A 20,304-nucleotide genomic window follows, 5' to 3' on the forward strand; every position below is an offset into this window, starting at 1 on the left:
CAGTGTGGCCTAGTAGCAAGAGTCAGGCCTGGGAATCAGGAGACCTGGGTTCTAGTCCTGACTTTACCAAATCTATGCTGTGGGACCTTGGGCAAGTCACTTAACTTCTCTGTCTCAGTTTCTTCACTTAACTTCTCTGTGCCTTAGTTTCCTCATCTGTAAAATGGAGATTAAATAGCTAGTCTCCCTGCCCCTTAGAATATGATTCCTGTGTGTCAGAGACTGTGTCTCAAGATTATCTTGAATCCAGCCCGGAGCTTAGTATGGTATTTGACACTCAGCAAGTTCTTAACCACCATCATTTTTATTATTCCATCCATGTGCCCTCTTCTCATGCTGCATCCCAGCTCAGACCCTTGGGTCCTGCCAAGCTATTCTTCTAGATTTACCTCGGTTGTGATGTTCCATTGCTTACACCTTTCTCCCTGCATAAGACCTCCTCCCACTTCAAATATGTCAAGCCATATTTGCCTCCTTTCAAAGCCTCCAAAAATTAACCACTTCCAGTAGGCATTCGCCCATCTTCATGTTATCCCAACACCTTCCTTAGCACTCATTCATATAGTTGTATGTAGCTATGCTCTTTCTCTTTTCCTATTGGAGGTTTGCAATTTGGGTCTGTTTGTCTCATCTGCTGTTGGTCCAGTGGCAAGAGCACTGCTCTAGGAATCAGGTGACCTGGGTTCTAGTCCCAGTTCTGCCTGCTGGGGCTCTGCTTTCAGTGATTCTGACCAAAGAACCACCTAGGACATTCTGTGAGGTGGCCAGACTCAAGTAAGAGTCCTGAAAAATAGTTGGCTGATGGAGCAGTAAAGACTACAGTGGCTGCCAAGGCAACCCACTTTCAGACCACGGCACTATGCTGTGTCTGCTTCATTATAAGTGGTCCTGCATATGAGAAACCTCTGTGTGTACTTTTCAATGTAGTGCGTGTACTCCACCCCTACCTACCTACACACATTAAGCTCCATGCCCCAGTGGAAATGTGGTTGACAGCAATGACAAAGTGAGAATGACACTGTGCAAATCACTATGGCCATAATCAATTTCTTGACACAGGTCTCTGAAGTCTCAGCACCAAGGTGTCTGTGACTCCCAGTGGGAGATTCCATCATTCCCCACTCGATTATAAGATTCTCCAATCAATCAATCAGTGGTATAGTAAGAGCGATTACTATGTGCAGAGCACTGAACTAAGAGCTTGAAAGAGTGCAATGCAATGAATTAGCAGACACTTTCCTTGCCCATAACAAGCTTACAAGTCTAAGGCAAAAGCCCTGCCTTTTTACTTCTGCTGTATGTTCCCAGACACCTAAATGTGTGGTGATGAAGGATGGTCAATCTCACAGTGTTCCTCTAAGCCTCTTTTAGGGGCCTCTTTTAGAAATCAAATAATGGGTTGGATGGGCCAATAATATATGATTCAGATGTTCATTTCTTATATCCTTAGGTTCTAATAAATTTCCAGATTAATATCTTCTGCATTCTAGAGGCCCACATGGATATCATTTAACAACACATCATCCCTTTAATTTCCATCCTCTAAAAATTGAGTAAAGGAAATCTCTTTAGGATAAGGAATATCTTTACAGTGCAATAATGTACTACATTACATGATGTGCTGATGTGTACATCAGTTCTCATTAAAGAATAAATGTAGGGTCAATACTCAAGAATATTGGAAACCAGTTACTGGAGAAGGTTGTGCATTAGGTGCTGTCTGTGGAGATTTTTTTTCCCCAAAATGAGTAGATAACCTCTGCTTGAATGACGTGGGTTCCCCCTGGCCACCCCCATGGCAGGCAACTGAACTAGAAGACTTCTTGAGGTCTCTTTCAGCACTGGGTGTTGTAGTGTATTCTCATTCATTCATTCATTCAATTGTATTTATTGAGCGCTTACTGTGTGCAGACCGCTGTACTAAGTGCTTGGAAAGTACAATACAGCAATAGAGACAGTACTCTCCCAAGTGCTTAGTATAGTGCTCTGCACATAGCACTCAGTAAATGCCACTGATTCATTTATTGATTCTCCAAGGGAGTGGGAATAGTGGAGAATAGAAGGAGTCTTAGAATTGAACCTTGAGGGACTCCCACAGTTAGGGGGTGGGAGGCAGAGGAAAAATCGACAAAAAAAGACCAAGAAGGAGTGGCCAGAGTGATAGGAGGACAACCAGAAGAGGACAGTGTCAGTCAAGGTTAGATAATGTTTCCAGGAGAAGGGGGAGTTCCACAGCATCAAAGGCAGCTAGGTGGATTTGGATGGAGTAGAAGCAATTAGATTTGTGGGGGCAAAAGTCACTGGTGACCTTAGGGCAGTTTCTGTGGAGAGGAGCGGGTGGAAGCCAGGTTAGAGGTAAAGAAGAGGTGAAAGAGAGGAAGTGAATGAAGGTAGCAGGTGTAAACAACGTGAGGGGTTTGGAAAAGAAGAGATGGGGTGGGTGGGTGAAGGGGGGGAGATGGGGTAATAGCTGGAGGAAATCTTTGGCTAGGCATATAGAAGACTTTACAAATGCAAAAGGTAATGCTGGGGCACTGCTATATATGAGCTATGGAAACATACATTATCACTAATGGTTAATTTCTAATAGAACAATAATAATAATAATGATGGTATTTGTTAAGCGTTTACTATGTGCCAAGCACTGTTCTAAGCACAAGGTAATAGAAAAGCTATGGGATTGTGCAGAGGCAAAGATAAAAATGGTTTTGAGAAGGTCAGTAATGGCAGGGAATATATTTAAGTAAATATATCATTTACAGAAATAAGATATTTTTAATCAATCAGACTAGAGTTAGCTGGCAGAAAGGACCAGAAAAACTTTCAAATAAGCTACATCAGAGAAAAAAGAGAAGAAAATATTTGTGATAGAGGAACGAGAGAATAAGAATGCAGTTGATATTTTGTATGAATTCCTGTTTTTCCAATGACATCATGCTAGAATGGTACATGAGACAGATATTTTAAAAACTAATAAACATTTAGAGCTTATCTGAACTAATTATTCTGATTTCTGGAAAATACAAATTAGAAATCATTTAGTTGCATTAGTGGGAACTATCTGAGATTTAAAGGAAATAGCCAGGTTAAAATACTTGCTATAGAAACACAAGATTTTCTGGAAAATTAGGAATGCTTCTAAACAAATCAATATATGGAAAAAGGAAGACACAAGCTCCTTTTCCTTATTAGTCTAACATTTTCAGGATTATTAATAACTCAGAGGGAAATTACCCTGCCCTTAAGAACTAATAGTAATTGCTTAGTTGAATGAAATTGACTTGGACATGTTTTTTGTTTTTTCATATTTTCAGAAGGAATAGGTGTGATTCATCAGAGTACTGCTGTATTACAGAGAACATTTCCACTTGGTGAGCTTACGGTGCAATATGCACACACAGTTGTACTTTGGGCAAAGCAACTTTGGGCAAAGCAAAGTTGTACTTTGGGCAATGAAGAGGGCTTAGACATCAGGAAAATCTGAAATTCCCCAAGTCAACTAGTGAAACTTCAGTCTTGAGGAAAGGTGATTCCAAATGCAGAGATTCCATTCCAGTTTCGATTGTGGATAGAAAACTTTCCAGTCTAAGGAAAAGCAGGAAACATTGGGCCACAGCTTGGAGGTCAGTGTTTCTTTGTTCAAAGTCTCCGCAGGTTATTACCAGGTAATCTAAACTGATTTTTTCTGTAGGAATTTCTACATTGGGCACATTTCCATGCAGAACAAGCCCAGTGTTTTGCACCTCAGGTGTTTAGAGGGTGGGTTCCCTAGAGGCAACAATATATGGGAGGCACATACCACTTATCCACTTATTTATGGTATGTGTTATGTGCTTACTATTATGCCAAGCACTGGAGTAGGTACAAGAAAAGGTTCAACACAGTCCCTGTCTCACATAGGGTTCCCAGTCAAAGTAGTGGGAACAGGATTTAATTCCCATTTTACAGATGAGGAAACGGAGTCACAGGGAAGTTAAGGGGCTTGGCCACAGTCCCAGAGCAGACAAGTAGCAGAGCGGGGATTAGAACCCAGATCCTCTGATTCTCAGGCCTGAACTCTCTGCACTAGGCCACACTGCTTCTCTGATAGGACAGCATTTCGGATAATGCCGCCCCATCATTCTTGCCACCTCTCTACTGCTAAAATGGACGAGGGTGACCCACCTCCAGATATCAGCTGTCAAATGCACATACACTAGTGCTTAGTACGGTGCTCTGCACACAGTAAGCACTCAGTACCACTGAGTGATAATCCTTGGACAAGGAAAAACAGGAACCACAACCCCTTGGCCTTGTCTCTTCCAGTTCCTCTTAAACTTCTTAAAGTCAACCATTCTGAATTGTGACAAATATGATTAGCTGCCACCACCTTTCCACTGAATTAAATATAAGGCTGGGATAAAGATCTGTATACCTTAGTTTATCTGTCACACAGGTAGGATCATTGAAGAAGGATGTGGGAGTGGGTAAGTTCTTCTGGTACTGTGTTGAATGCAAAATAGCTGCCCTTGGTGCCCCTAAGAACCCAGGTAATCCATGTCCAGGACTGTTCCTTGGTACCCCTCTTCCCTCTCCCCCCTTCACTTTTTATCCTTTTCCCTCCAAGTCCTCTGTCCCCAGCCCACACCACTCTGTCCTGAGGGAAGAATGGCTCTGTGGCCAACTATGTTTAGAAAAGGTTGGGGGTACACCAGCTGCTGCTGATCTGTTGGAGAAACCTGTAATAGCTGCAGTTTGGCTTGGTTTGGCAGAACCTGCAGCAAAGTTGTAAATCAGGCCAGGAAAGTAGGTTCATTTCTCTTGTGTATAAGGGGCTATGGGGTGGGAAAGGTTGATAAATGTAGTATATGTGGAGGTCTCTGGGCTAAGAAGAATATGGCACTTAAGCAGGAGAGTCTTCTTAACTTGGTTGTATTTGTTTCAAACATTTTTTATGGTATTCATTAAGGGCTTACTGTGTGCCAAGCACTGTACTAAGTGCTGGGTAGATCAGGCTGGATCCATGCCCCACATAGGGTTCACAGTCTCAATTCCCATTTTACAACTGAGAGGCACAGAGAAGTGAAGTGACTTGCTCAAGATCACACAGCAGACAAATAGCAGATCTGGGATTAGAACCAAGTCCTTCTGACTCCCAGGCCTGTGCTCTATCCACTAGACCACACTGCTTCTTAAGTAAACACGTAATGGTGGTGGTGGTGGGGTGTGGGGAGAGGGGGGAGTTGATGTTCATTCACTGGGACCACTAGGGATGCATTTAGCAAAATTATGCTGATGTGTTGTGAGCCTGTTGTTGGGCAGGGATTGTCTCTATCTGTTGCTGAATTTTACATTCCAAGTGCTTAGCAGAGTGCTCTGCACATTGTAAGTGCTCAATAAATACGATTGAATGAATGAATGCACCTCCTGAAGTGCCTCAAGAGCAAGGATCATGTGCAAAGCTCCTGCACATAGGCAGCAATCACCAAATACAAATGAATGAAATAAACAAAATCCATAGAGCTCCCAACTACTTTTTAATATTTGGCTAGTCTTTACATTAGCTCTTTCAGAAACTATATTAGCAAATAAAAGGAAAAAAAAATCCTCAATTTTAGGCTGAATTATGTGAAAATATTCTGTTCTATGCTACTCTTCAGCTCTTGAGTGGATTAGTGGCTAGAGCACAGGCCTCGGAGTCAGTAGGACCTGGGTTCTAATCCCAGCTCCGCCACATGTCTGCTGTGTGACCTTGGGCAAGTTATTTAACTTCTCTGGGCCTCAGTTACCTCATCTGTAAAATGGGAATTAAAAGTGTGAGGCCCACGTGGGAAAGGGACTGTGTCCAACCTGATTAACTTAGAACAGTGTTTGGCACATAGTGAGCACTTAACAAATACCATAATTTTACTTGGGAATAAAGTTACGACAGAATCCAGTCCTTGAAAGAAACAGATTTTTTCATTCATCCATTTTTTGTGAAAGGGATACATTTTTGGATTATTTCACCATATATTCAATCACATAGTGTATGCAATAACTTTATTAGGAACAAATAGATATCACAATATAGATTGATCCACTGAGTAACTGGAAATTGATTACAACAATCGTGTAAGAGTCTAGGCTGTTTTATACTAAATGTTTCCAAACATATAAATCATACAGTAATAGGAGATATTGATACACTTATTTAGAAATGCAGATGCTCAGTTTTGACCGCAATGCTTTGCTTTGGGCTTGAAATGCAATAAAGATGTTATTTCTTTATAGTGTATGCAGTCTAAGGAATATTTTATGAGACCTAGTTCTCTTTGCCAAGTGGAATGACTCCATTTTCTGGCAGCTGCCTTTTAATTTAGCTGTAGCACCAAAAACAGAATTAATAATATCTGAATTGAGCTGACAGTTTTCTACAGTGTGATAGATAGGCACATTATATTATTACAAATTTGGAAAGTTTATCTGATGATATGTGGCAAATATGTATTCTGCATTTAACTTTCTATTCTTGTCTAATTTTAATTACTGATATCTGCACCTCCATTATCCTATTTAAATACATACCACTGTAAACATAACACAGTTACTTGGTCCTTATAGTTCACAGCTCACATGAAAAGATTCACAAGACACCAATAGAAATTGACTATCGCATGAATACTAACTCAAATTGAATAACATTGATCAGTTACAGTACAAACTATTGACTGTCCCTTAATAGGAGAAACATTTTCATCACAGAGCATTCAGAACTTGAGAAAAGCCATAGAGCCCAACTCTTCAAAATGTACAAAAGAAGCTTACAAAGTAGGGGTGCAAACTGGAAAATTTCCATTAACACAGTCCAAACTTTGGGTGTTGTGAAAATATTTTGCATGCATTAAATCACAAGAAAAGTAATTAATCAAAAAGAAACACAAAAAACTCTTAAAGAAAACATTCAAGAGGGCTCACAAACAAGCACTGAGGAAAACTTAGGGCTATTGCATGCACTGTGATACACCAAATAGTCTTCAGAATTCATAGTGAAACTTTTTCCCACCAGTAAGCAGAAGAAACCTTAACAATATTTATGCTTTGTTAGACAAATTACATACTAGAGAATTTAGGCTACAAAAGACTTCAACTATCTTAATACAGTACAAAACTACCATATTCTGTACATACAAGACACACACTCCAATAAGCCACCTAGTCACAAAGAGTGACTTAGCACATCACAGAGCTTTCCCTTCTTTAATGAGCATGTAGATCTTTCATTTTTTTTTTCAGGTTTAAGAACTCTGTGTGTTGATGATTACTTTAAGCTTTTTTAAAATTTCAGGTCATTGAAATTTAGTGCAGTGAAACTGCTAACATGATAATACACATGTTAAATCTGATTGGCAAATGAAACTGGGCCACTCTGTTGTTGGCCCATATCATCCCCAGGTTGACCCAAGGTGGCTTGTTGGTTGTACCCACCACTTGGCTCATAACTTTCTCGATTATAGCCACCATGGCAATAGCTGCTCGATTGCTTCTCCATGGGTTCCGGAAGGTGCCTCTGGCTCGAAGAATGCCAGCCGGTCTCCTTAAAAACAAACCAAATATTCCCTGCCCAGAGAATAAAATTCAAGAATCCAAAGACCTAAAGGAAAATCAAAGCAGTGGGTCAATACATTTCCAAAAAAACACTCGCATGGTCTATTACACAGAAAATAAACTAAGTAATATAGAAAGAAAAATTATTTGGGAGTCTATGTCCTGCAGAAAAATACATTTCTACATAAAAGGATGTCCTATTATTTTCACTGTATTTTTGTTAGGCATTTTATTGACCCCTGTACCACCTAATTCAACTAGCAGAAATAAGGTTTTTTATTTTTCTCTCTCACTGGCCCTTTACATTTTTTTTCTCTCTTCCTGAAATGATCTCCCTGCAACTCTTCTCCTCACTCCCAGGGCCCTCCATTCTTGGGCTGGCAAATCTTTGTTTCTTCCTCTCTCCTTTTAACTATCTATTAATTCTCCAGTTATTTCCTCTCCTCTTGATCTTCATATCCTCTCTATGGACCTCTCACTTCCACTTATCATTCTGGCCTTTTTCTGTCCCTTGATTTCTTTATCTGTCTTTCCCTATTGTTGTCATCCTTTAACCCTCCTCTTTTCTCTTGTTTTGGTAAAATAACTAATAATGTATGGGAAGTTTCAGGTCATGAAGAATCAGAATAACTCCAGATGAACTTTATGGTCCCTTTTGAGGGCTAAATTGGAAAGACCAGCACACAGGCTGAGAAGGTAAAGTTTAATACTTGTGAAACCAGAATGCTGAGCTTCATTTATTTTAATCCAGAAAAAATGGATTATCAATCTCCAAAGGTCTACATCAATGATCTTGATTTGCACAGTGAGTTTGGGGGATTCAGTGTTCAAGGACTTTATAATCCAACAACCCACCATTACTAGAAAACCTTCCCTTATCAATTTAGCTCTTCTTTCATAGGTCATCAATTTGAATTTCAATCTATTCATACCTCCTAATGGACTTACCTCATGGAACATTAATACCCTATTTTGGGGCATTACTTTCTTTCTCTGTTGTTATAAGCCAAAAATTAAAAAAAATCAGAACTAATTGTATTGTAAATTCTCTCCACTTTGGAAAGATAACTCTTTCTCTTCTAAATACAGACCTGGAAAATGCCTGCAACCAATGGCTTCTACATTTTTCATCCTCTAAGGAAGGTAATAATAATAATGTTGGTATTTGTTAAGCGCTTACTATGTGCCGAGCACTGTTCTAAGCACTGGGGTAGACACAGGGGAATCCAGTTGTCCCACGTGGGGCTCACAGTCTTAATCCCCATTTTACAGATGAGGTAACTGAGGCACCGAGAAGTTAAGTGACTTGCCCAAAGTCACACAGCTGACGAGTGGCTGAGCCGGGATTCGAACCCATGACCTCTGACTCCAAAGCCCATGCTCTTTCCACTGAGCCACGAAGGTATTTGTAGGGAAATCATCCTAGCATACATGGCACATCTTTAGAGGTTTCTTTCACATTCAAAGAAGATGCCACTGACAGTGAAATTCACCTATGGTTACCTATCACTGAATAGCTTGGATCTCACTCTTTTTGTGTGGTTTGTTTTGGTATTAAAGTGCTTACTATGTGCCAGGCACTGTGCTGGGGTAGACACAAGTTTATCAGTTTGGACACAGTCCCTGTCCCACATAAGGCTCATAGTCTTAATCCCCATTTTAGGGATGAGGTAACTGAGGCACAGAGAAATTGACTCACCCAAGGACACACAGTGGACATGTGGCTGAGTTGGGATTAGAACCCAGGTCCTTCTGACTCCCAGGCCCATGCTCTATCCACTAGGGTATGCTGCTACTTTGCAGATTTGCTGCCTGCAGTGCATGGAGAGTTTTGGGGTTGTTTTTTTTTTCTCTTGCCTCTTTGATCCCATCAAGTTCAAACTGGAAGGGAGTGGGATCCCTTGGGGTGAAAGTCAACTGGAGCACACAGAAGTTAAGAGTTGAGTATCGATACCCAGGAAGGAAATGACTTACCTCTTTGATTTCTTCTTATCTTTAAACTTTTTTAGAATCTCATAGTAGTTATCTGCTTGAGAACTAATTTAATGAATTTAAGTAAAAATCATGCCACAAAAAGGAAAAACCTGAAGAAAACAAATATTAGCTTGTCCCAAATCATTTGTGTTAGTCTAAATCTATGCTCTTTTATGCATTTTAAATCCCTACACAAAAAGTTCTAAACTGTCAACTGCAGGATCTGTCCTTGACTGTGAGATGGGAATAGAGGTAGGTGGGTAATATTACTCAATAATATTGGGCACAGAGACTGGAATTAAAAGCCTCTGGACCAATGTTTGATGGTTGGCAGGAGCAGGCTTGGTTTTTTTTTAAGAAACCAAGTACCAAGTACCAAGAAACCAACAAATTTCTCCTTTCCTTGGGACCTGGCCAATGTGTTTATTATCTTGCGAATGAATTATTCCTTGCTAAGTTGAGTTGGGCCAAATGCCAGTTTGAAAGTGCTTTGTGGAATCCATATTTGTTTTAATGATCCTAATGATGTCCGGCTTATCTAGCTAATGATAGGGAGATTTGCTAGTAGTACTTTAAATATCAATTCAGCTTGGAAGGGCTGAAAAGTGATAGATTGCTGTAGAGACAAGTTCATTCTGGTATAAAATTACACCCTTGAGAGTGACTCCTAATTGGCCTAGGCAGCTGTCTGGTTGACAGCTGTTGCCCAGAGGTGCTAGCAGCTGAGTCCTGCAAAGGTAGCTGAGTTTACAGGAATGGATCAAGTCAATACAAAGGCAGACCTGGCTATTTTGGAACCCTTGTACCCGCCTACCCCACCCCCCTCTTTGGCTTTCTCTGATTTGGGGATTTTAGTCAGGTGGAACCTTAAGATATATTACCCACGTAGGATTGCCTTGTGGGCCAGTGGTATTATAGCTCTCCTGGGGTAAAATGCATATGAGGAGCATCAGGTATAGGAAGTGAGCACTGAGGCTACTTTGGTGGGTTACTTAAATACCAGTACCCAGAGCCACACTTAGGCTGGGTTGGGCACATGTTGGGATCAATGTAGGCCAAGTTGGTCAAGGTTCTGGTTCTGTGGCCTGTTGGGAGGCAGAGGGGAACTCTAGCTGCTGGAGCTTCATGTTTCTTCCAATCATTTCTTTCTTCCTTTGGAAAGAAATTCTGCAAAGTGTAAAACTTTTGTTATGTTCACTCTACATCAAAATACAACAATTTTGTTGCACTGAGATTCTATATCCAAAGATAACTTAGAATAGGGCAGTTAAAGCTAGTGTATTAAATTTAAAGTTAAGCCTCTTGCCCAGGCTCTTTTGAATTAGAAAAGTGCCTTTTGCTCTCATCTGGTAGGGATTTGTAAGGATTTGACATTTAGATAACTTTGTTGATCTCCTCAGCAGCTGGAGCACACATGGGAACAAGAGAAGTCCTAGGGCTTGAGGGAGAGGCAGTTTTATTTTTACTTGATGCCTTGTCTTTAAGAGAATAACTCAACCACCTTTTTTCATCTGGGGACATTTTTCCTAATGATGTGATTATTGGTATGCTAGTCAATAACCACATATAATCAGTAGGTAACAGAAAATGTCTCCCTGCCTACTTGCTTTTTTCCAGTATGAAGGCTTATTTTTTAAGCATTGTATTTTTCTCATAATACGGATCTCATTGCATTTCTACTTCATTTTAATTAGGTTCTGTCTATAATAGACACCACTAAGATAAGCATCTGTTTCTTATGGTATTATCTTTATGTTTGTATTTATTTTAATTGTCCCTGCAGTAGAAGACACTTTATACACTTCTCTCTGTCTTTGCATGTTGGCATTCCCTCCCTGTACTCTGGGGTCTTTTCCATGTCCCTCCCAAAGCTCTAAGCAGCTGTTTTGCTTATCTAAAGCTGAGGATCGAGTTGTTAACAGTTTAACTACTGTGATGGGAGACCCAGCAAAGGAAGAAGGAAGATCCAAGGAAAAAAGAAACCCCATGACTAGCAGTTGTGGGACTGTGAACAACATGAGAGCCACAGGCAGGATGAAGAAACTGGCCACAAGTGGGTACAATCCCCCCATTTCTTCATACAATATGTATGATGGGCTATAGTTGCCCCATATGCCAGGAGGAGGAGAGCCACAGCAGCGCTCCCTCAATAGAGACTGCCAGGACATGGTCACCGACTCCCCAACTCCATTGCTAGACTGTTTGGACAGCTGAGACTGCTTATGGCACTGGCAGATTAAGGAGACAGATCATGGAGGAGTGAGGCTGAGAGATAGAAAAGGCCACTGGGCATGCTGATGCCAGGGATGCCCAGACAGACTTGGAGGTGGGGCTGGTAAATCATATTTATGTTTCCTTGTTTGCCCTATTGGATAATGAGCTCCCTGAAGGTAGCAAAAGGGTCTTTTACTTCTATTTTACTCTCCCAAGTGCTTAATGCAGTGCTTTGCAAACAGTAGGCCCCAGTGAATATCATGGATTGAATGATTCATCATCATCAATATTTGAGTTTCTATGTAAAGAGCATTGGGATAGTAATATATGACTCCAAAAATATTAATGTTGTCTGGAAGGTTAGATTTTGTTTCCTACTAAGCCTACCTGGATCAAAATATATTTTGCATGGGTGAATTCCTTTCAAAACATCCACCTGGCCTCATGTAGTTATAGCCACTCAATTAAGAGTTCTCTATTCCAGGATGTTCCTATGTTTGATTCTGGTTTCTATGAGACTTTAGAAATGAAAGTAATGGGCTCTCATGACTTAGTTGAGCTTGTTTGTTAGGAATTGAAAAAGAAAACTCAGAATATCCTTAATGATTTCTCTTGAGATAGAAACATCGTGTTTCATCTCTCTTGTATTTCAAGTCTTGACTTCAGCTGCAATAGCACTCCTCTACCTGAACATTGGAGGATTCAATTAGCAAGAATATATGTGTATATATATATATATATCATATGTGTACATTATACATATAAATATATATGCATATCTCTCTGATCTTGTCTACAGGTGTGGCCTATGATAAATGAAAATCCTGGTGAATCTCCAATATAAAATTTATTTCCATGGTTACAATCTCACAGACAGCATTTGCTGTCAAATCATTGGGAACAGTTTTGCAACTTTTTTCTCAAATGCTTTCACAGATTGAATTCCACAGAGCTGTAGTAACGTAAGTTAACCTTGAAGCAAAGATTATTATTTTTAGGGGCTTTTAGAGAATGTTGTTCCTTCAGCAAATACTGTGGCACTTTTTATTCCTTGAGAATGGCTTTCTTTTTGTGTTGTTATAGCTTGTTTTCAACCAGACCCAGCTTCTTTCTTTGGAATAACATAAGGTCTTTAAACTCGTAAAATGAAACACAGATGTAGTGTTCCTGTCAACTTCAAAATGTGTTTTCCTATTCTGGGTGGTTTTTCAGAAAAATGATCCAGCCAGCAGAGTGAAGTAAGGACTGGAGTGGGAAGAGACAGGAGGCGGGGAGGTCAGTGAGGAGGCTGTGAAGCAGACAAGGCAGGATAGGATAAATGGTTGGATTAGCGTAGTGGCAGATTCTAGAGATGTTATGAAGGTAGAACCAACAGGATTTGGTGACATTTGGTGCATATGTGGGTTGAATGCTCAGCTCCTGCAAAACTCAACATTACTGGGGTGTCTTGACAAAGCCTCACCATCCTTTCTTGAGCCTCTGGCCTTACTTCACTTGACACGACACTTTCTGGACCTTTTTAGATAGGAAAGAATCCTATTACTAATTGTAATCATTTTCAATATACTACACATTCCCTGTAAACCCTTCCAGGTGGCACGTCAAACTCTGAGAACTGTTCTCTCTGCAATAATCAGATGTGTTCTAAATACATTTGGTGAGCAGCGTGGCTCAGTGGAAAGAGCATGGGCTTTGGAGTCAGAGGTCATGGGTTCAAATCCCGGCTCGGCCACTTGTCAGCTGTGTGACTTTGGGCAAGTCACTTAACTTCTCGGTGCCTCAGTTCCCTCATCTGTAAAATGGGGATTAAGACTGTGAGCCCCACGTGGGACAACCTGATTCCCCGTGTCTACCCCAGCGCTTAGAACAGTGCTCGGCACATAGTAAGCGCTTAACAAATACCAACATTATTATTAAGCAGTGTTTTGTCTAGAGGCAATTTCTGTGCTTTAAAATGTTCCTTTCCACTTCTGCCAGGCTTGAGCCTGAGGGTACAAGTTTCAGATCCACTTCTGGGTGAGAATGTCAATGGGACTAAGACCTGCTATGTCCTTACTAAGGACAGTGCAGTTGAAGACATAAAATTATCATCCTGTCAACAAGCACAGGCCTACATCTGATCCTATAAAAAGGGCCAGGGTTAAGTCAACTTTGTGATTAGCCTGTTTTCTAAGGCAGTACTTCTGTAATGTGGGTGATGTGGGAGAGTCTCACCAGAACCCAGATAAACAAAGAGTTCCGAGTCATCCAAAAAACTGAACATACTTACAACGGAAGTATTTAAGCTTGACATCATGGGTCCGTGAATGGCCATGCACTTGTTAGACTGCTGTTTACAGGCTGACATCAACAGTAACACCTCCTTCGGATCAGTAGCAACTTTTACATCAGACAGCCCCTTGGCCCAAGCCGATGAACCCACCAACCATAGGAAGGAAAATACCACTGTGACGATGAAATCCTACCAAAAAAAAAAAAAAAAGAATTAATGCTTTTGAGTTTGGATAATAAGGACAAATTGATATCTGTAACAGTATCAATAAATCTATGACAAATGCTATATTTTTCATGACTCCTTACTGATCAGTACAAGATTTTGCATTAACTAGTTTGCAAATGCAGTAAGTAATGATAACCTGAAGAAACTTACCTACAGTAATAAAAATATAGACCCGGTAAACCTTTAAAAGAAAAATACTTAATATTCTAAACATTTAGCAGAGCCATTTAAAAACCTATACTGTAAAACCCATCATGTTAAACAAAAACAAAAACCCAAAAACCAAGATGTAGAAGAGGAATGTTGCCGCATTGCCTGATGATTTTTTTTTAAGCTTCTCTCTGAGGGAAAGGAAGTTTTGAGCTCAAGTGCCAGTTTATCTGCACCTAGGCCCAGTCAATCCAGCCCCACTAGCACACCACTTAGCAACCATGCTTATCTCTGTAAAACTATAATCGGTTCTACATTTTTATCCTTCCATCACTTGTTTGTATATTTTTTATGGGTCTCTTGGTTTCATGTAACCGTCTGTGTCTGTTTTTTCTACCCAGTTAGATTTCAAGTACTGTATCATCTATTAATTCTGTACAGGACAGAGTACAGTTCTCTGTTCACAGTGGTTGTGGCTATATGATTAATTTGCTCCAGCCCAAAGTTTGGCAACACAGAGCAGAGTAATTGGATACTTGTATTTCTCTACAAAGAGATATTTTTTTCCTGATTGAAGTTTTCAATTTCTTAGTACAATCTTCCGCAGACGCTACTGATTGATTTTAGAAGAATTTCCCTTTTTAGTCCCAATTAAATACTGTGAAAATCTAATGCCTACCTTAAAAGATCACTGTGTCTGGGCTATGGAATAATCTGTTGGTTGCTAAAGGGAAGATGCCTCTGAACCCATTCTAATAAAAATAATAATGGTATTTAAGCACTGGCACTCTACTAAGGGCTGGGAAAGATAAAAGAATCAGGTTGGACACACTCCCTAATAATAATAGTAATAGTATTTAAGTGTTATGTGTCAAGTACTGTTCTAAGCACTGGGATAGGTAAAAGCTAATCCATGTCCCTCATAGGGCTCTCAGTCTAAGTGGGAGGGAGAAGGGGTATCGAGTCTCCATTTTACAGATAAGGAAACTAAGGCCCAGAGAAGTTAAATAACTTGCCCAGGGTCACATAGGCAGTGGCAGAGCAGAAATTAGAACCCAAGTCCTCTGATTTCCAAGACCGAGCTCTTTCCACTAGGCCACACTGCTTTTAAGAATCATGATTTCACTATGGTATACTGATTGCGAGGTGAAATTTGTGACTTTCCCAACCTCTCCATCCTTGTTTTCTTCTCCCCACACTATACCCTTAAGACAGTTTTCAGGTTGGGTAGGTCATCAGATGGAATAGGGAGCTTATAGCATCTTGGGATCTTGGCTGTCAAACTGTGCATACCCCTGGGCTCATTGTAGGACATGCTCAAGGAAGTATGCTTTTTTTTTTAAAAAAGGTATTAGTTACACACTTACTATGCGCCAGACAATGGGGTACTTTCAATGTGAGCCATACGGTGACAAAAAAAACCCCCAGTTACTACTCATATTAAAAATAAGGCTATAACTGCAATTCCTATTTCACAGCAAAAGCTAGACACATTCATTCATATTTTGATTTTCTGATTAATAGGTACACCTATGGTAGAAATGATTCAGCCGGTCTCTAAGGCAACCATTAAGTCTCTGGGCAGCAGTCTGTTAGTCTACCACATTACTGTAGATTTGATGATAATGTGTCTGAGAACAAAAACTCCTTGCGGAAAGCAATTAATGCATCAACACCTTGTAGATCTATTTGCCCCAGAGGGATGCCCAAAATGGCATTCAGAAAAAAGTAAAGAATGGGTAATCTTCCCACCTTATCTACCCCCACCTGCTATCGTGGACCTTTTGTTCCCCTTAAACACATAAATGTATTCATATTCATTGAGCACTGAACTAAGTGCTTGGGATAATACAATACAATGATAAACAGACACATTCCCTGTCCACAAAGAGCTTACAACTTTGGAGGCTGGTGGGGGAACAGACATTATTATAAATAAATTATAGCTATGTACATAAGTGCTGGGGGAAAGGGGGTGGTGAACAAAGGAAGTAAGATAGGGTGACACAGAAGAGAGTGGAAAAAAAGGAAAGGAAGGCTTAGTCATATAAGGCTTTTGGAGGAGATATGCTGTGAATAAGGCTTTGAAGAGGGTGGGGAGAGTAAAATGCCACAGGCCCTATGACACATACATATATTTTATATAGCTCATTACTTCCCCTACCTGGAATTTACCTGTAAACTCATTGTGAGCAGGGTACATGTCATCCAAGTCTATTGTAGTGTATCCTCCCAAACGCTTAGTACAGTGCTCTGCACCCAGTATGCACTCAAATACAATTATTTGTCTATCTAAACTATATTATAATAAGCTCCTAAAGAACAAGGATAATTTCTTCTATTTTTATACTCTCTCAAGAGCCTAATACAGTGCTCTGCATTCGGGTGCTTAATAAATACTTTTCCCCCTCAAATCCTCCTCCTTTCATTCTCTCTTTGTTTTCTCTCTCTTCTTTTCTATCTTTTTTCTTTCTCTATAAATTTCTGGATCTCTGGCTTTCCTGCCTTTTCAACCTCACCCTGCCCCACCTCCTAGCTCTCAGAACCTCATTGAGTTCCCCCAAATCGGGTTACCTATGTTAACAGGGTCAAACTAAACTGAAGGCAGTAGAGCAGCTGTAGTGTACAACCTTCTGTATGTCTGCAAAACATGGACCAATCACATCCAGCTTGTGAACTGCTCCATCAGCATCTCCTTTTCTCTCCACAGACAGATTTGTGGATGCCCAATAAATATTGCTATTGGTGATCATGGTGGTGACGTAAGATGCAGCATAGCGTAGTGGATAGAACATGGGCCTGGGAGTCAGAAGGTCAGGGGTTCTAATCCTGGCTCTGCCACTCATATGCTGTGTGACCTTGGCCAAGTCACTTCACTTCTCTGGGCCACAGTTACCTCAACTGTAAAATGGGATTGCGACTGTGAGCCCCATTTGGGATAGGGGAAGCAGTGTGGCGCAGTGGAAAGAGCACGGGCTTTGGAGTCAGGGCTCATGAGTTCGAATCCCCGCTCTGCCACTGGTCAGCTGTGTGACTGTGGGCAAGTCACTTCACTTCTCTGTGCCTCAGTTCCCTCATCTGTAAAATGGGGATGAAGACTGTGAGCCCCACGTGGGACAACCTGATTCCCCTGTGTTTACCCCAGCGCTTAGAACAGTGCTCTGCACGTAGTAAGCGCTTAACAAATACCAACATTATTATTATTATTAGGGACTGCGTCCAACCCGATCTGCTTTGTATCTACCTCAGTGCTTAATACAGTGCAGTACAGTTAAGCACTTAAATACCATAATAATTACTATTATTATTATAATGCCTTGAATTAGTAGTTTATGTACAGGATGTATTTAGCTCATATAGTCCTTTGTCTAAATTCTAAAGGTATAAGTATTCAATTTTGTGTGAAAATTCCTGATTAAAAAAAGTCATGAAAGCTTTGCAAGTTGGGATCCAGGGGTTTCATAAAGTAGTCTGAGGAAATCTAGTTTGCTCTGGTTTACAAGAACCAAGGAAACAGGGAATGGAAGAAAAAAAATAAAAATTCATACTAAATACTGCATTGGGAAATGAGCATAAATGGCACCAGAGCCCTGAAACAACATACCCTCCCTCCTACATCCAACACAACACATTCTCTTGCTAGCTCAGTTGAATGCTGGGCTTCCTTCCATATGTTGAAGTACAGATGGCCTGGTGTTTAATTTGGAGCATGCCCCCTCCACCATGTAACATGACTGTAAGTTGAGGGCAAGAGAAGAAGGGGTGTACCTGAAGAACGACCTCAGGATTTTCAGGTCTTTATATTGCTCCCTAACTCTAATCCTTCCCTAGCACCTATTACCCTCCAAAACTTCCACAGGACTAATTTTGTCCTCAGACAAACAAGTTTACCTACTAGTCTGTAAACATCTCTTTAGTCAGACCCTAGTGGTTTAAATGGCTGACGTCAGTGCCACAGTCAAACAATGGCATCAGAAGTGAACAAGGGCCCTGCAGTACCTGTTGTAGAGGGTTTACAGAGATATTCAGCTCTGTAATCATTGATTACCTTACTACCCCTCTGCTTTCTGCAGGTCATGGGGACCAGGTGAGAGAGTGTAGATGACCCAGTGAAAACCATCACTGGCACATGTCCAACCACTAGTAGGCTATCCCCTATGCCCTAGTCAAAAGCCCAACACAAGTAGGTAGCTAGTATACTGGCTTCATAATCAGTAGTGGTCAATAATACCCTAAGCTTTTGAGCAGCCCTAAGTAGGAATGCACTGCTCTCTCTGACTTGGGGAAGGGGCTAGAAAAGTTACCCTAAACATTGCCTGCCTCACCAAACTCCAAAATGGTTCACAGGAAGACCTCACCTTGGGAATGTCAATCCTGCCACACAGAAGCATATAGGAAAGAAATGATTCTAACAGGCAGCAAGCATCTTTGTGTGCAAACTATATGGAAGGGTCTGTTGGCCACACCATGGTCTTGCCAGGACTGGCTGAGACCACAGCATCAGGAGTGTCATCTTTAAGAACATAGGATCACCATAGGTATATATATATATATACATATGTAACTATTTTTAATTCTCCTAGACCTCTCAGATGCCTTTGACATGGTTGACCACCCCCTTCTCCTGGAAACATTTTTCAATCTTGGCTTCATTGACACCATCCTCTCCTGGCTCTCCTCTCTCTCTGGCTGCTCATTCTCAGGCTTTTTCATGGGCTCCTCCTCTGTCTCCCACTCCTTAACTGTGGGAATCCCTCGAAAGTCAGTTCTGGGTCCCCAACTATTCTCCATCTACACCCACTCCCTTAGAGAATGCATTCACTCCCATGGCTTCAACTTTCATATCTATGCAGATGATTCCCAAAGTTACATCTCCAGCCCTGATTTTTCTCCTTTTCTGCAGTCTTGTATCTCCACCACCCTCCTTGACTGTCTTTTTGCCCTAGTTCTTTATCTTTAGAGAAGTAGCATGGCTTAGCAGAAAGAGCACGGGATTGGGAGTCAGAGGTTGTGGGTTCTAATCCCGGCTCTGCCACTTATCAGCTGTGTCACTTTGGGCAAGTCACTTTACTTCTCTGTGCTTCAGTTATCTCATCTGTAAAATGGGGATGAAGACTGTAAGCCCCACGTGGGACAACTTGATTACCTTGTATCTACCCCAGTGTTTAGAACAGTGCTTGGCACATAGTAAGCGCTTAACAAATACCAACATTATTATCTCAAATTTACCTTCCCATCCAAACCCTGTCCTCCCCCGACTTTCCCATCGCCATCTTCTCTGTCTCTCAAGCCTGTAGTCTTAACGATATCCTCGACATCTCTCTTATTTAAGCCACATATTTGATTTGTCACCAAATACTGTTGAGTTTAACTTTCATAACATTGCTAAAATCTGCTCTTTCCTCTCCATCCAAACTGCTACCTTGTTAATCCAAGTACTTATCCTATCCCACCTTAATTGCTGCATTAGCGTCCTTGCTGACCTCCCTGCTTCCTGTCTCTCCGTGGGCACTTTTCTGCCCAAATCATTTTTCTACAGAACTGTTCAGTCCACGTTTCTCCACGCCTCAAGAGCCACCAGTCGTTGCCCATCCACCTTGGCATAAAACAAACTCCATGTCACTGACTTTAAAGTACTCAATCACCTTGCCCCCTCCTACCTTACCTCTCTGATTTCCTACTATAACCCAGCTCACACACTTTGTTCCTCTAACATGGCTCTCATCTTTCTCGCCGCCGACCCCTTGACCACATCCTGCCTCTGGTGTGGAACTACCTCTCTCATTCATTCATTCATTCATTCATTCATTCAATCGTATTTATTAAGCACTTACTTTGTGCAGAACACTGTACTAAGCACTTGAAAAAGTACAATATAACAATAAACAGTGACAATCCCT

The 20,304-nt window shown here is 40.9% G+C and overlaps 1 protein-coding gene across 2 annotated transcripts in view; it reads right to left on the reverse strand.

The window, feature by feature from the left end:
* Nucleotides 1-5,921: 5,921 nt before the first annotated feature.
* Nucleotides 5,922-20,304, reverse strand: part of SYNPR (synaptoporin) — a 313,578-nt gene continuing 299,195 nt past the window's right edge. For both annotated transcript variants that reach the window (XM_029049706.2, XM_029049708.2), the window contains 2 exons: nt 14,024-14,215; nt 5,922-7,612 (listed from right to left, as the gene is read on the reverse strand). In XM_029049706.2, the coding sequence (XP_028905539.1) occupies nt 7,355-7,612; nt 14,024-14,215 (450 nt within the window). In that variant the 3' untranslated portion in view covers nt 5,922-7,354. The remainder of the gene's footprint in view (nt 7,613-14,023; nt 14,216-20,304) is intronic.

This window comes from Ornithorhynchus anatinus, chromosome X1 (genome assembly GCF_004115215.2).
Source record: "Ornithorhynchus anatinus isolate Pmale09 chromosome X1, mOrnAna1.pri.v4, whole genome shotgun sequence".
NCBI lineage: Eukaryota > Metazoa > Chordata > Mammalia > Monotremata > Ornithorhynchidae > Ornithorhynchus > Ornithorhynchus anatinus.